At 40.5% G+C, this 16,849-nt stretch overlaps 1 protein-coding gene across 1 annotated transcript; it reads right to left on the minus strand.

The window, feature by feature from the left end:
- Nucleotides 1-287: 287 nt before the first annotated feature.
- Nucleotides 288-5,407, minus strand: LOC117845199 (phosphoglycolate phosphatase 2). Its single transcript, XM_034726154.2, has 11 exons — nucleotides 5,234-5,407; nucleotides 5,042-5,109; nucleotides 3,881-3,973; nucleotides 3,739-3,810; nucleotides 3,037-3,108; nucleotides 2,305-2,364; nucleotides 2,158-2,210; nucleotides 1,255-1,352; nucleotides 1,073-1,172; nucleotides 821-924; nucleotides 288-735 (listed from the first exon to the last, which is right to left on the minus strand). Exons 1-11 carry the CDS (start codon nucleotides 5,331-5,333, stop codon nucleotides 635-637), a joined length of 921 nt encoding a protein of 306 aa, XP_034582045.1. The 5' UTR covers nucleotides 5,334-5,407; the 3' UTR covers nucleotides 288-634.
- Between the last annotated feature and the right edge of the window lie 11,442 nt (nucleotides 5,408-16,849).

The following is a 16,849-nucleotide window of genomic DNA, read 5'->3' on the forward strand; positions in this document are numbered from 1 at the left end:
AATACTAGTTTTGCTAGGTTTTGCTATGTATAATACTGTATGAATCAGCGACTACAACTGCACAGTAAACATTAGCCCTGATGCCCAAAATGGCACCTGTTTCTGACTGAAATAAGTATCGTATGTAAATCACCCCTTGTCAATAGCCTTAAATATGTAAGTATTTGAAATAAGTATGTAAATCACCCCTTGTCAATAGCCTTACAGAACTCCTTATAGAACTTTTAACGTCGAGAGCACATTGCATCAAGATTAAATTCATTGCAATTCAGTTGCCACAATCTCAATTCAGTGCAATTACCGCTGTCTATATTTTCAAGACCGGCAAATGCAGTCCCACTGCCAAATTTGAAGCGTTAACAGATTCCATGGTACATTTATGAGGTTGTGAAGCTGTCTTAACTTGAAATGGAAGGACTGGAGTTTACTTCAATTAATATGCAGTCCTGGGTTGCTATGAAATAGGTACCCAAAAGAATATAAATGTTGTTTCCAACTTTCCATGGCCCATTTGATTTGTGCATGCTGTTCACGTAGTAATTCCCAACTGGCGCTATCCAAAGCGTCGTGGGATTGTGAATTTGTGATAATATAGTCAGAACTCCCTGCCACTGCGATTGCCTTGGCCGAGAAATTATTTCTGCAATAACTCAACGAGATCATACACGCTATTTGTGTAGAGATCCGGATAGATGTTATTCGAAGCGTCCTGCAGTTCTGGTAAGGAAGTACAACCTGCAATTGCAATCCCAGACATGAGACATTGAACATGTGAAAGCGATTGTGGGACAAATATCAAATAAGAGCAGGAGCTTCTGACCAGACAAAACAAGGAGGGTCTTGCAACCAGTACTCTGGCCAAATAGTATGTCGGTGTCCAGTCTATCACCCACCATGCACATCCTTGATGTTTCCAGACTGAAGCTGCAGCAGTTGAAACAGCAGGGATTTCATCACTGTCCCCATCATCACTTTAATAGGCTTCCCTTTTTTCCCCACTCAGAGAAAGAATAAAAACATGCTCTTTTGATGGCAAATAAATGGTATGTTTCTCATATTACACTTCACACACCTTTTCAAAAGGAAGTCCATCAAAAAGGTTGAAGGTTTTCCAACAACAATGGGCTCTTTCTGTACTGAACAACTTACTGCAGCAACCATAGTTCCAGCTCCTATGAAGGTAAGTAATTGCAAATTATACTGTGATACAGATAGAAACTTCAAAATTTTCAATAAATTTCTCAATAACAATACCTGGCCATTCTTGGGCAGATGTCATATGTCCAGTTGGATCACGATTGGTCGCAATGAAAAGGCAGCCTGGATTCTCACTGATACATATTCTTGCATACCTACAAGAACATTACTATGACTTGATCATCGCAAAACTCATGATATAAAAGATAAATAGCGTAGATGGACAGAAGTCAGAACTAAGTTGAATGTTGATGAAAAGATGCTCTGAAATATATAGGTATGTCTCCGTCCTAAAAAGAGTGTCATTCTAGCTTTGTCCTAAATCAAACTACCTTAAGGTTATAAGACAAACAAGGCTCCTTGACAAACAATTAAAAACTGGAACTGTGTTGAGTTATAAGACATAAAATAAGGTGGACAAAAGGTTTCATCTTTATAGTTGCTTGGTTGAATTATCTGAAATTAGAAGCTTCTGAATTTCAGATCCAAGTTAAATGCTAAACAGAAACAAAAATATAAATGCTGAGGAATCAATGAAATTTATTGGACTGGCTCAAAGAAGATATAAGCTACTTGAGGAAACAAGAAAAGGAACATGGACTATGCTAGAATAATGTGATAAAGGAAGCCCGAACTTTCAATTTCCTAGACAAGGGTGGGGTATCCAACATACAGAAAAAAAAGACATAGGGAAAAGAAAGATCAATTGTCCTAATGGAACTAAGTGTAGTTTATCTCATTTCCAATTTCCAGAAATGAGATGGAACTGTAAATTTATATCCTACGAAGGGAACATCAGGTTTGATTCAATTTAAAATATTACACAGGCAGATCTATCAAGACTTACATTGAAATCTAAAAATAAAAAAGACCCATGAGTATGAAAAAAGTAAAGTGTTGATTGATCAGCGTGCAGAGCAACAAAGATAAGATTATAGACACCACGGTTAGAGCAGTAACTGCATTTTGTAATAATTGAAGTACTGATCAAGTCCAACAACAACAGCTCCAACCTGGAAATGAAATTTCATTTAGATCAGAGCTCAGTAGTAGTTGTATGTGACTTAAAAGATGGTTCAAAAATCAGATACATAGGTTTGACATTACACTTTTGTCATGTTCAAAGTAGAAGTCTGCCTCCAACTTTATGTTTTTCTTGCCATCCTCCTGCAGGAAAAATTAGTAGTTGAAAAAGAAGGAAAAACAGAGGTAACTTGTATCTGAAGAATATTTATGTTTTAAAGCCCTCAGCAAGTATCACAGCAAAATATCTTTCGACTATTCAAATGTGGCATTTTATAACATGTTTGTCCAACTGTAGCTATTGTAATATCAATTATATGCCATTACTTCTGCCCTATTTTGTTTCAAAATAGTGCAGCAGACACATAAAAGATGGCTACTGCATTCATCATAGACAACCATAGCAAAGTAGCATGTAATGCCTTGAAGTGACCAATAATCCAGGAGATATCCCATACAATAATCCACTATGTTTCTATTGTTTTTTCTTAGTATGATTTTGCAAAATACAGAATTTGCGAATGTCATTGTGTCGAAAAGGTACAAATGAAACAAGTCATTAGCATGGGAGAATCATTAGAACTATATCACACTAGTTTTAATGCCATATCATCTTCAGATTTTAGTAAAGGAACTCTAAGAAAAAGAAACAAATAGGAGTTCCGTAAATTATTGAACAACTAGCATTGTTTCCATCTCCTAAAAAACCATTGTTTTGATGTATAAAGATAGAAAACGTTTGTTATTTGTTAAACTAAAGCACACGTAATTAGAAGGTGGCGCAAAAGTGAACAAAGGATAACAATTAAGTCTTACCGGACCACCAAAACATTCAAAACCAGCTAACTTGAGCTCTTCCAAAATTCCGTCTTCTCCAACAACATAAACCTAAATAAAAGAAGAAGTTCAATCTTTGTTCTCAAGCACATTAACATAAACTATATAGAAAAGTCTGTTAAATGGTGACACAAAGGCAACAAAATACTGTGGAAGGAGATGAGCTAAAAGGTCCTACCAAAACTCAATCAGCATCATTAATTATGTCCCAAAAAAATTATCTCTGCCTTAGTATTTTTGAATAAATCATAAAAAAATCAATGTCTAATCTTGTGAAGATATGCCAGAAAAACCAGTTAAGCCAATCAGCAGAGAGACCAGCCACCAGAAAACAGCTGGATGTAAAACCTGATATATTGAGGAAACAGTGAGTCAAAACTATGGTGCAGTATTGATTGACTCAAATAAGTGTCATTTGGTTTGTCTTCTAGCACAAAATTGCAACCACATGGTCTCCACATAGCTTTTTCAATCTTATGGCAAATCCTTACTCATTAGTTTAAGGTGCCCAATCTTCTTGTAAGCGTGTAGGCTGTCATGTTAGTAAGTTCCTCATGTACGCATATGTTAGTGTCTTAATTTATTCCCTGTTGATGATGATTTTAGTAACTATCATATGCTAAAGAAATTATAAAATGTTAACATAAACAAAAGGAAAGGACATTAAATAATCCATGGTACCTTCTTTTCTGGAGGAAAATTATTTAACTTTAAGAACATGGCTGCCGCAAATGATGATGTAAAAATCTCTTCCTACAAAGAAGATAACAAATAGTTACAGCAGAACAACTATCATCAGAAGAGTTATCATATCAAAAGCTACCTCAGTAACTTCAAGTCCCAGTGATCTGAATTTCTTTGAGTACTGCCTTCTTGACTTTCTAGAGTTGTTTGTTACAAAAACTAATTTCTTTCCCTGCACCAAGAAAACAAGTATCATTACTTAATCAGTAAGTTTCATAATCTTTATATACCTTTTTATAAATTAAGCTACAGAGTACTAGAGCAATGCCCTAAATAATGGCAATGAAGATTACAAATCGGTTGATAAAGTGCTGCTCCTCAACTAGCATGCCATAATTCACAGAGAGAAAAGATATAAGCCTGTTATGCTTATTTGTTATTTCAGATAGGAGTTCCGTACAGAGAGAGAAGATGAAAGCCTGTCTGTTCACTTAATCAAACCAGAATAATTTTAAAGCAACATGTTATAATTGTGTCAACACTTGACATTTGATTATGGTATTTGATGCCTGGTGGCTCTACTTACGGCCTGCCTATTTCAGCTTAAATAGCTGCAGCTTTGGAAAATCAATTTTGGAGAATCAGATTCTTCAAAGCCACAATACAGAATCAGCTTTTTAAAAAGCGTCAACAAAAATAAAAAAAAAGCCCTTAATTATGTACTTTTGTTGTTCGTTTAACATTTTCTGTCTTGACATTTGAAATATTGAAACATGAATTCGCTTGTGTAGAATATTGTCTTCCCGCAATGGATGTTACTAAAAGCTCCCTTCTCTAGGCCAATAAGCTGGTCAATGGGACTTCAATAAGTACATCTCGAGATAAATCTTGTAAATCATGCAGGAAGAATAGATAAAAATTAAGTCTAAAAATGAGAAGACTATAATAAGCACAGTTTAAACTTGCTCTAGCAAATTGCACAGGGAAAAAGTTAAACAAGGAAAAATAACTGAGAATTTTTCAGCAATCTGACTATAATTGGCCATCTCTACAGACAAACGGGTACATGCATGATTAGAAAGAGATTATTTAGCATTAACACAAGCTGTAATTCACATTTGTTTCAACAAAAGCTTGATGTGATCCGAGTACTGATACACTTGCTAATCAATACGAAGCACGACTGTGACTCTATTTTACACTTACTTCAACTTAACCACAAAATAAGGAAACGAGTTCGATACTTAGCCATTACACTTTAAAAATTAGTAACAAAGCGATGCTCTCGAATGCCGCGTACCATTTTCCGCAGCAGCTCCATCGTCTCGGGGACCCCTTCAATGAGCTTATCCCCCTTCCAAATGACACCTAAAGACACCAATTCAAATGAGCAGCAAGAATCAACGGTCAGAACGAAACATGGAGAAAAATCTCAATGGAAAAATCCCAAAAAATAAGGGGGGCAATGGGTGGAAGGTAACGAATCGGAGACCATCGCAATCGAAGAGGAAGGCGTCGACGGAATCGACGAGGGATCGAGCGGCGTCGGCGGTGAGGAGGCCGCAGGGAGGGATCGGGAGCCCGTTGACCATGGCGGCTTCTTCCTTCTCCGCGGCTGCTCTCTTCTCCGCTGGTTTTGGGATTGGATGCGAAAATGCGAATATTTCATTCCCCTGCCGCCTCCAGTATGTGAAGGCGGATGACCGTTTTGCCCTTGTCTGCCCTGGGAGGCTGGGACACTTTGGCCTCCCAAATTGGGAGCGGCAAAGTTTGCGCAATACGCAAACTGTAGCAATTCGTTTGTATTTGTAAATTATTGTTCAAATATTGACTAATTAGACTTAAAAGATTCGTCTCGCAAAGTACAACAAAACTGTGCAATTAGTTTTTGATTTCATCTACATTTAGTACTTCATGCATGTACCGCAAGTTTGATATGATGGGAAATCTTCTTTTTACATAGTGTCAAAGTTGGAAAAAAGAACTAAACCAGACCTTTTCCGTGATGAGCATGACTGCATGAGCCGAAGAAGATCAAGGGCAAGCCATTTTGATGATTTCGCAAAGTACCGGCTCATTTTGACGATTTTTTACTGGTATTGACATAAACCACGTGGCGAAAAATAGAAAGAAAATTGAATCCATATAAGATGCTAAACTATAGCAGTGTCACATCGAATGTTCGGATACTAATTAGGAGGAGTAAACATGAGCTAATTATAAAACTAATTGCAGAACCCTGTGCTAATTCACGAGATGAATCTATTAAGCCTAATTAATCCATTATTAGCAAATGGTTACTGTAGCACTACATTATCAAATCATGAACTAATTAAGCTTAATAGATTCGTCTCGCGAATTAGACTCCAATTATGCAATTAGTTTTGTAATTAGCTTATGTTTAATACTCTTAATTAGTATTCAAACATTCGATGTGACAGGTGCTAAACTTTGTGGGGGTTGTATCCTAACAGACTTAATACGAATCTCACCTACCACGTGCATGTGTGTTCCAGGCGTTTCAGCACAAGCAAAATTTATGATATAAGCATTGCTTAAGAGATGAAAAAAGTTCATATAAAGAAAACTCATGGATACTATTTTCAAGTCATAATGTGCATGATAATCTAGTGCAATGAGAGCGTACTGAACACAAAAACGAAATTATACATTATTGAAAGTTGTTGAATTAAGTGTTATTACTGATAGAACTCTTAAAAAAACAAAACTCTCTACTAGAATCAGCCTTATCATCCTTGCTCGATAACATTTAGCCTTTAAGGTGTATTACTATGTTATTATATTATGATGAAAAGCCTTTGAGTCAAATCTACAAAATATTTTTAGAATATTTCCAATCTAAATATTCTAAAAGGATATTAATAGTAAAAATTCAATTTAAATTGAAATTTTACTATTAATATCCTTTTTAGAATATTTGGATTGCAAATATTATAACGACAAGTTGAACATGGTATTTCTTAAATACCTAATGTGTGCCAGGATTAGAGTTAATACCTAATGTGTGCCGGGATTAGAGTTAGGATGCCACGAGGAGCAAGTAGATGTGAGAGTAGAGTCTAGAGTACTCTTCCTTCCAAATTATAATACTTCCTCCATTATAAATTATAGACCATTTTAGCATTTTTAGATTCTTAGATTTTTTAATGCACTTAGATATACCTTATGTCTAGATGCAAAATAATATTTATAAATCTAGAAAAACCAAAACGACCTATAGTTTGAGATAGGGGAGTAGTATTATTTTAAGGAGTGAAGTTCAAGGTCCAATAACTTATATTAGAATCATAACCAAATATATTTTCGTAGTGTATTTATTGGATATTAAAAAATATAGTCAAAATTAAAGACAATTTGACTTAGAACGAATCTAAAGTTAACTATATTTTCAATTACTGTTTACTCTGTTTCAAATTGGAACTCATTTCGATATTTCTAAATTTATAGCTTTTAACATAATATATATATATATGGATACATAGCAAAACTTATGAACTTAGAATTGCCAAAACGACCTACAATTTGATACGGAGAAATACTCCCTCCGTTCCAAAATTGTAGGTCATTTTTGGCTTTTCTAGGTTCATAGATATTATTATGCGCATAATAATATCTATGAACCTAGAAAAGCCAAAACGACCTATAATTTGGAGCTGAGGGAGTATATGACATCATTAACTTTTTTCATTCGTTTGACTATTCATCTTTTCTACAAATATTTACGCAACTAAATAAATACACAAGTTAAGTTTACTGCAGATGTAATGCTTATTTCACTCTACCGTACTAATTGGTTAAATAAATATTGTTGTTCAAAATTTGAGTAAAAAAGTAGACGGTGCCATATATTTAAAAATGGAACTAGTAAGACTTTATTATGGGAAGAATGGGCTTGAACATGGCTCAAGGAACAATGAGTAAAGTGAAAAAAAATCATAACATGCACTTCGACAAAGTTGACACTTTGCCATAAAATGGTACCCATACATGCAATCTCAGTCCAAATAATCAACTCACATGCTTAAAACTTGCTAAAAAAGATCAGCATTTGCTTAATAGGAGGTGTAGCTCAATAAAATTTCTAAAATCTATTTCCTGCGTCGCTCTGTTAGGATGGATTCGGATCGGATATGGGTGGGTTCGAATTCCACAATCTGAAAACTGGGTGGGTTCGGTTCGGTCTTCAAATTGGATCTGGAACAACTGCGCGAGTTTTTCAGAAAACACGGTAACCGAGTTCTTGAGACCAAAAAGGGTGTGGGGAGGGAGCCAATCTTCCGAGGCGTAGTGTCACCTCAAAGAGATTGATGCACTCAGCAATGATGTTGATGATGCGATCTAGGACCGCGATTCGATCGGAGGGCGTGGGTGGGCGGGTTCCTGTGAGGATGTGCGGGATCCTCTCTGAGAGAGAGATCGTCAACCCGCTGGGCAAGCGGCGTGACGGATGCTGAGCTGGCGGCGGACACCAAGTCGGTGAAAGAGGCGACGGAGTCGGAATCCACCGGCATGCTCCCGAAGCGGATCTGGATCGGATTGGCAAGGAAGTCCTTCATGCTCTCGGGGAAGATGACGTCAGGGCGGGATGCCATCGAGCTCACTGGGGAGGATCTCACGATCACCCTAATTGGCACGCCAACTATCGGATTTAGTGACCGGCTGAAATGAACCAAATTTTTCATTTCTGAGAATCCGACTCCCTGCACCCTTGTGATAGTCCTTGGATCAATAGCTATCACGTACAGAACTCATTTCAGCATAATATCATTTCCATACAATGAAATCAGAGTACAATATTCAATATTTACATCCGAGACAACTCGGAATACAGATATGATACATGCACCTTGGGCTAAATGACAAGTAGAAATCCTGCATAGCGATAGCTAGGGCTTCAAGTCTTCATCTTTGTTCTTCACCACAGGCATCCTTGAGTGAAGCAACACGACCCTTCCTTCTTGCATTCTTCGCGATTGGACTTTCACTCCAAGTCCATACTTGCACACTCACAAACTGTCCCCAAGGGATAGGACAGGTCCACGTCACCATCCGTATGCAAGCTTTAAGTGGCCTAATACTAGTATTCAAAAGTAGTCAGGGAATAGGCTCGAGTTTTCTATGCAGCAGCAAGCATAAAGAATAAACTTCCATATCCACCATCACAATCTCTCATCACACCGGGCACACCTGCCTCGACAGGATCCCTACCACCAACATCCTATCTCCATTCTAGGGTCAAGGAGAAGACTCCCTCTCTTCGCCTCTCAACAACTACAGCTGGATCCTAAAGAGAAAGGGGGCAACTTCCCCTCTTCCCGACTGCAATTGCGGCTCACAACACTCAAGTAGCTATAAGGGGGAGGTAGAGATATCCCAAAATAATGGAGAGTCATCGCGACACAAGGTTGTCCATGACTGAGAATGCGGCTATGCGTATAGTTTTAACTCTACAGAGCGTGTACACCTGGACCCATCTCAGAGTGAGCCCAAACGGTCCGTTGACCGAGAGAACATCACCCTACCGAGTGAAGAACCTGGGAGTTACGATACCATCCTGCATTCGGGCTCGATTGCGATCCTCACAGTAGACCACCCCAGAAATGTGAAGCACTCCCACTGGGGCCAATCGGGGGCAAAAGCAAATCAGGGGGCTAAAGGTCAACACCACTCCCCACTACACTGATACTTTATCTTGTGGCAGGTATGGTACCACACTTGACAGTCTCGACCCGGGCCTAAACCTATAATTCGGCGAGTGGCATGCACGTTTAACATATTCCCACGAAGCATGGCAACCCACTTGGTTTCCAACCGGGGCGAGCTCCTAACTTCCACAAAGCGACTCCACCACGTGGACCGCAACGGTACCCATAACAGGTATCACCACCAACTCCTATGCTCCTCAACCATGTACTTACAACAAGTACCAAACAGGGAACATCCGAGAACGAACTCCAAGCCCCCAATCCAAGAATTGGGTTGTGTAAAGCTCACCCGCGTCAAATATCCAAAAACACCTTCTCCTGCCGATTTTAACCCCACACACGCCAAGAATCCTAATCACAATAACCCAAACACATGCAAGCATAGCATATATAAGTAGTATGGTATTAGGTCACACAAGGATTCAAGGCATAAAATAGGCTATGCATGGTTTATCATCATCATGCGAAGAAATAAAACGCTAGCATACTAGTAGAAATGCCTAATGGATATTCAAATTGAATGGGAGTGAACCTGAGTAGTCTTCCTCCTTGTAGTGGTCCTCGAATGGTTTTGGCTCTGGCTTCAGCTTCGAGTGTTCGGCAGCTCCTAATACGCAATTATCATAATTACCGGGGGTCTATTGCAAAGAAGAACCAAAAAAGATCCATAGAAGACCCAAACAAGACCAAGAAAACTAGTTTCATAATTTTTGGAGTTAAGGCGAATTAGTTATGAATTTTTGAAGTTGAAAACAATTTCTAGATTTTTAAAATAATTCGCGAAAATAGGAAAATTACTGGTGTTACACGTGGCAGCGCCAGAGCACACCAGGCGTCTTGCTGACGTCATCAGTGGGCTCGGATGATGTTAGCGTTGACCTGGTCAATGGGTCAATGGTCAGTGGTTAAAGTCATCGGTCAACGGGTCCATGGGTTAGGAGGGCCCACGTGCTGACGTGGCACCCTGGTAGCTATAGGTTAGATTTAGGCCATAGTTATTTGAACCGGACCGGACCGGCGGTTGGACTGATAAAGACCCAACTATGGCCTATACCGGCTCGGTTCACTTAAAAGATCGGCCGTGCAATTGAACCACTAAAAACTGATCCAACCGGGCAGTTTTTTATGAAACCAGTGAACCGGTCGGCTCCGATTGAACCGGACTGGTTTTGCTTCTTCACAAATATACCCCTCTATCCACTCAATGAAACCTTATCTCCACAAGGGAATAAATAGAAATCTTCGTATTTTCATATTTTAGGTCACGGAGACACAAGCGCACACCACAAATTCGCACGGGGAAGGAAAAATCGTGAAAAAAAATTGGTGGCCGGCAACCGGCGGCAGCGCGACACGCACCAGCACACGCCGCCAAATCCTATCACTGTCCTCGATCCTCCCCGGCTCCCTGTTCTCTTGCTTCATCGGTCCATCCCCGTCCTCCCCGACTCCCTGTTCTCCTACTCGGATGCTCTCTAATCTCCATCCCCGCCTTCCCCATCTCGTCGCCGCAGGGCGGGGTGCCGCTGCGCCTGGTCGGTGGGCTCGAGGCCTCAGGTCCTAGCACTGGACTCCACATGGTGGCATGAGCACAACAGCAGCATTGCAGCAGATGCACCCGCACGGCCGCACCTGCCCCCTTCGTCAACCCTCCATGTTTCACAGCAAGTCAGCAACAGCGCCATCTACCATGGCTAATGGTTAGTACTCAGACTTCTGAATCTCAAGTTCTCAGATCCTTAGAATCAATTTATTCCAAGATGCTTGCAGATTAAATAGTGGGTACTAGATTGGTAGATGATTGTTAGATGATTGGTAGATGATTGTTGCTAAAAAGATTGATTTATACTTATTGGTATTATTGATTAAAAGGATTGATTTTTACAGTAGGTACTACTGATTTGTATCCTTACTATTGAAGTACTAATTGGTCTTTTTTGCACTTCACATTCACAGTTGATTCTTCAGACACTCCGAATAGCGCAGTCCCAGCACCTAGCCAAGAGGTTGAAACAAAAGCAAGGATAAGAAGAAAAACTGATCCAGCATGGAGGTATTGTACATAAGTTACTGAGGAAAGAAAAAAGAAGATCAAGTGCATGTACTGCGATATGGTTATTGCAGGAGGAGGAATCCATCGATTCAAGGAACATCTAGCCAAATATCCAGGAAATATGGTCCAAAGGTTGATCCTGAGGTTGAGCATGCAATGAATCAAAGCATTGAAAATTGGAGAGATAAGAAAAGGAAGCAGCAAGAGATCTATGAGGAAGAAAACCCATATGGGCCAGACCTTGGAGATGAGGAATCATGTGATGTCTCTAATACTGAAGCAGCCCCAACCCGGCGTGTTCCTATTGCAGCAACTAGAGGAAGAAAAAGAGGCATTGCTACTCCTAGTATTGGCAAGTATTTCAAGCCTAGAACTGGCCCAGGGGATCAACCTACAATAAAGAGTGTGCTCCAAGGAGAAGCGATCAAGTTAAAGACTGATTTGTGTATGTTAAGATGGTTTATTGATGCATCGCTTCCATTTAATGCAAGTAATTCCATCTTTTATCAGCCAATGCTTGATGCTGTGTGTGCCTATGGTTCAGGATACAAGGGGCCAACTTTCAATAGTTTGTGTGGTCCATTACTTGCAAAGTGTGTTGAGGAAACTAGAAATTTTGTTGATGGATTTCGTAAAACTTGGTTGCAAACTAGTTGCACAATTATGGCTGATGGATGGACTGATAGGAAAAGAAGGACCCTCATCAACTTCTTGGTCTACTATCCCAAAGGTACTGTCTTTCTCAAGTCAGTTGATGCCACTGAAAGTTCCAAAACTGTAAAGTTCTTGTTTAGATTATTTAGAGATGTAGTGAACTTTGTTGGTCCTCAACATGTTATTCATTTTGTCACTGATAATGCCTCAAACATGGTTGCTGCTGGTAGAAGATTAGAAGATGAGTTCCCATCTATTTATTAGTCCTCTTGTGCTGCCCATTGTTTGAATTTAGTATTGTCTAACTTTGGCAAGGAAAATTTAGTGAAGACCATTGTAGCTCATGCAGCATGTATTACAAAATATATCTATAACCATTGTTGTCCATTATCTCTAATGAGGAAGTTCACTAAGGGTCATGAAATTCTTCGGCCAGCGCAAACTTGTTTTGCTACAAATTTTGTTGCTTTGCAAAGCATATACAATCACAAGGCTGATCTTCATGCAATGGTTGTCTGTAGTGAGTGGACTAACTCTGCATATTATAAGGAATCACAAGGGAAAAAGTTTACCAAAATTATGCTAGATCAGAACTTTTGGAAAGATTGTGCTGTTGTCTGTCAATTATCAGAACCAATTGTTAGGGTGTTGAGAATTGTGGACAGTAATGAGAGACCTATAATGGGCTATCTATTTGCAGCTTTCCATGCTTCTAGAGAGAAAGTTGAGAAGAGGTTTCAGAGAAAGGAGTTAGTTAAGCCCTTTTTGGAATACATAGATGCACGATGGGATAAACACTTTGATAAGAATATTCATGCTGTCGGCTTTTGGTTTAATCCTAATAAGCAGTATAATGATTAGCTAAGAGAGAAGTATAGTTTCACTACTTCTGGAGTTCTTGATATCATTGAAAAATATGCTGGGAAAGATATAGCTCTTTGGAGTTCTTTGACAAGAGAGATGAGAATTTTTAGAATGGGAGAAGGTGACTTTGGACGTTCAACTGCTATAAATGATCGACAACATATGCTTGCTGGTAACTACCATTTCATTATATTGTTGTCTTGTAATTTTCCATTACATTTCAGCACCATTAATTTTTATTTCTTTCACACAGATGGGTTTCAAAATATTTGACATTAGGTCTAAAATCTTCACTAGAAATTATGGTCCAATCATCTTGGAGGAAATTGGGAAGGGAAATAAAGAATGGATTTTCGAAGACAATCCACCTCACCTTAACTCAGAAGAATTGAACAGTTTCCGCATTGAATTGGCTGCATTGAGTATACAATGCACAGATGGTAATGTCTTCTAAATTTCTAATCTTGTGAAATTAGTTCAGCATACAAGTTATTGTGTAGGCTTTTTGCTTATGTTAGCATTTAACTTAATAAAAAATTTCAGAGCTGGTGCTAAATTTGGATGAGGTTAAGGCTGATGCTCTGGAAGAAAGTAAGGAGACGGTGGCTAACCAAGATAATGAATTTGATTATAATGATCTTTATAGGTCCAATGAACATGATGAAGATGAAACAAGTCCTCATAATACTCCACCTAGAGCTGAGAATGATTAGGATCCAATAAGTTTTTATTGAGTACCATTTTTGTTATGTACTTTGTATATAATTTCAAATGTCACATTAATTTTTGAGTGAAGCTATTTTGATTATATGATTATAATATTTATGTGCTTATCTTTCTCTATAAATTAACTGTATATGTGTGCGTGTGTGTAATATATATAGCTCCGGTTTAATATATTTCGTGATTGGTTCCATCATCTGGTCCATAGAGATCGAACCAGTGGTTCAACCGGTTCCTTACGGTTGGACCAATGAACCATTGAACCGATAGCCTCACCGGTTCAATATCCGGTCCGGTTCAAATAACTATGCTTTAGCCCGGCTATAGGCTAGCTGTTATCATTAGATGGCGCCTACGTGTTAGCTACATGGCTGCTGCGTCAGCTGCAACGCAAAGGCTATAAGAGGCTATAGGCTAGCTACATGTTGGCTTTAGGATGGCGGTTAGAGTTATGTGGCGATCCACGTGGCGACGACGTGGGTGCCACTTGGGCTCGGCTGGCGCGTGGATTCTCTGTGGCCCATGTGGCCACGCCTTCGTGTGGCCTCTCGTGTGGCTTGGCCCAAGGCCTGGGATGAGTCGCATACAACGTGTTCGATGGAATGCCGTTGAGGCATTCCAGGGTGGCGGCGTTCGGCCGGCGGCGTGTTTACGGGGTGGCTGGCGGTGTGAGGTGGCAGCGGGGTCCTAGATGACACGGCGGCGGCCCTAGGGGTCTAAAGGCTCGGCCTTTGGCTTCGCACAGCGGCCGACGCGCTCGCGGGCCAAGGCGAAGCCTTAGCCGCGGTGATGGAGCGGTGGCATGCGGTGGAGGCGTGACAGTGAAGCGGCGGCATGCGTCTCCTGCAGGAAACACCATGGCGTGAAGGCCGAACAGAGCGAACGACAGCAAAGCGGCAGCGTGCGGTGGCAAAGGTGCAGGCACGAGGTCAAGCCCCAGCCGCAGCAGGCATGCACCCAAAGGTGACATCGTGCGCGCAGAGCGCGGTCGTGCATGTTGGGTGGCGCTTGCGGGTTCTAGAGCCTACTCACGGCGTAGAGAGGAAAAAGACATGGGGAGGGGCGGCGTGCGGCTCACCGGTAGCTTAAGGTGGCGGTGGAGAGGCAAAGTGGAGACGGGCGGCGCCCGGCTTGGCGAAAATGACGCGGAGCGGCTCCAGGTACGTGGCGTCCTTCCCCTCCTCCCCAGCTTCTTCTCCCTTCTTTCCCCCTCTTCTTCTTCCCGAGCGCCCTCCCCTCCTCCTCTCCTCTCCAAGACCGGCGGCGAACAAGGGAAAACCCCAATGGTGGCTAGGGCGAGGAGGCGACCGCCGAGGGGGTATTTGTAGGGTGTGGCTAGGGCTCTAGGCGCGAGTGGATCGCGGGCGATGCGTGGAGGTGGCGTGGCGCGCATCGGCGATGGCCAACGCAAACACTATGGCACGGCGGTGCGAGGAGGGGCGACATCACTGTCAAGCGTGTGCGCCGCGTGTGCGGCCGCGGGAGGACAAAAGGGGCACAGTCCCCCGGGTTGCTGACGGGCGGGCCCCGGCTGGCAGCGGCTGTGACGCGGAGGAAACCGGAAGACGGGCCGGTGGCTGCGGGTTGGGCTAGCTAAGTAGGCCGGCAGCCTAACTGGTTTTTGCGAGCGAAGCGGGCTAGCGGGGTCGTGGTAGCTGGGCCTCGCGGCTTGGCAGGCTGTTGGCTTGGTTTGGTCAGGCGGGTTGGGTCGGTAGAACGACGGGGAAAGGAGGCCGGTAGGTTTTGTGGGCCAGGTATTATTTCGGCCCAGTTTAGGTTACGGGTTTGGTTAGTTTTTTTGGTTTTAAATTTGATTCAAATTTGAATTTAGAATTCAAATTTGACTCCACTCAATGAAATCCAATAAATCCAAATGAAAATCCAACTCATTCGTTCAAGGTTCATGATTAAAATAATCATATTTTTAGTGCACAATTTTTATTTACTAGGGATTTTTGGGAAGGAGAAATTTTAGCCTTAATTTGCAAATTATTTTCATGGCTCACACAATTCAAACAAATTTTTTTGATATTCACCTTTTTACAAAAACAAAGATCTTGCACATTTTGCGGGATGTTACACTAACAGTCTACCAAGGGCTACCCAGGTGGTAGATTTGTAGGCGGAGGAGATTGCAAGACCCAGAACTCGAATGGTAACACAGGGGTGCAAGGTTAAGACAAGCCTCCGAAGAGTAATACCCTACGTCTTGTATTCTGGTGGATTGTATTGCTGATCGCGGGTGCGAAGAGTTAGGTGAGGTGGGATGAGTTGTGGCGAGTTACCCTCGGGGGCGCTCTGTCCGCCTTATATAGGCTGACGATTTAGGGTTACAATCGGATAGGATCTAATCTTAATCGGTTGTTACATGGAAAGCAATCTGAGTCGGTTTACAACAAGTATCCCGTGATATCCGGGCTGAAATCCGCCCGGCCTCCTGACTTGTACTCCACGCGTCTTCATGACTTAGCCCGTACAGTGTGGTCGGGCAGACCCACCTATTAGGGTCGACCAATATCCTGATCCGGGACCCGTGAGTACACTTATCCCTACTTATAACATAGCGTCATAGCGAGTATCAGTTTTATATATCGATGGTTTTATAATTGATCAAGAATCATGTTACAAATAGGGAGTAAATTATGAGTATCTTGAAAATAACATATCTATTAATAAATAATTAAATATATTAAAATAAGTATAAAAATAAATATTTTTATAAGTATATAAATATCTTTTAATAATAAGTACATATATACCTTTAAATATAATTTATTTTTTTAATAAATAATATAATGTATTGAAATTAATATGCTTAGCCATATTAAATTTAATTAAATTTTATCATTATATATCAATAGTAATATTAGGTTAACATAATTAGTCATTTGTCAATAGTTTAATGGTGTAAATAATTATTTTATTAGCAATATAAAATTAACATCATTTGTAATTAATATTTAGTAATATAAAAAATTTATATGGCTTACTTTATTCTTCGTAATTACGGATAATGTCGGATATTTCACATTTTTGTTGAATACGAATCTGAAACAGAATACACCTATTTAGTGTTCATATTTAAAAT

Source organism: Setaria viridis, chromosome 2, assembly GCF_005286985.2.
Source record: "Setaria viridis chromosome 2, Setaria_viridis_v4.0, whole genome shotgun sequence".
NCBI lineage: Eukaryota > Viridiplantae > Streptophyta > Magnoliopsida > Poales > Poaceae > Setaria > Setaria viridis.

Excerpts from the sequence above, each read along its gene's own strand:
- LOC117845199 (XM_034726154.2), bottom strand. The coding sequence starts at position 5,333 with ATGGTCAACGGGCTCCCGATCCCTCCCTGCGGCCTCCTCACCGCCGAC. Across the intron at positions 3,811-3,880 it reads TGGGACTTGAAGTTACTGAG|GAAGAGATTTTTACATCATC; the intron begins GTAGCTTTTGAT and ends TCTTCTTTGTAG. Across the intron at positions 1,353-2,157 it reads TTCAATTATTACAAAATGCA|GTATGCAAGAATATGTATCA; the intron begins GTTACTGCTCTA and ends ATGTTCTTGTAG.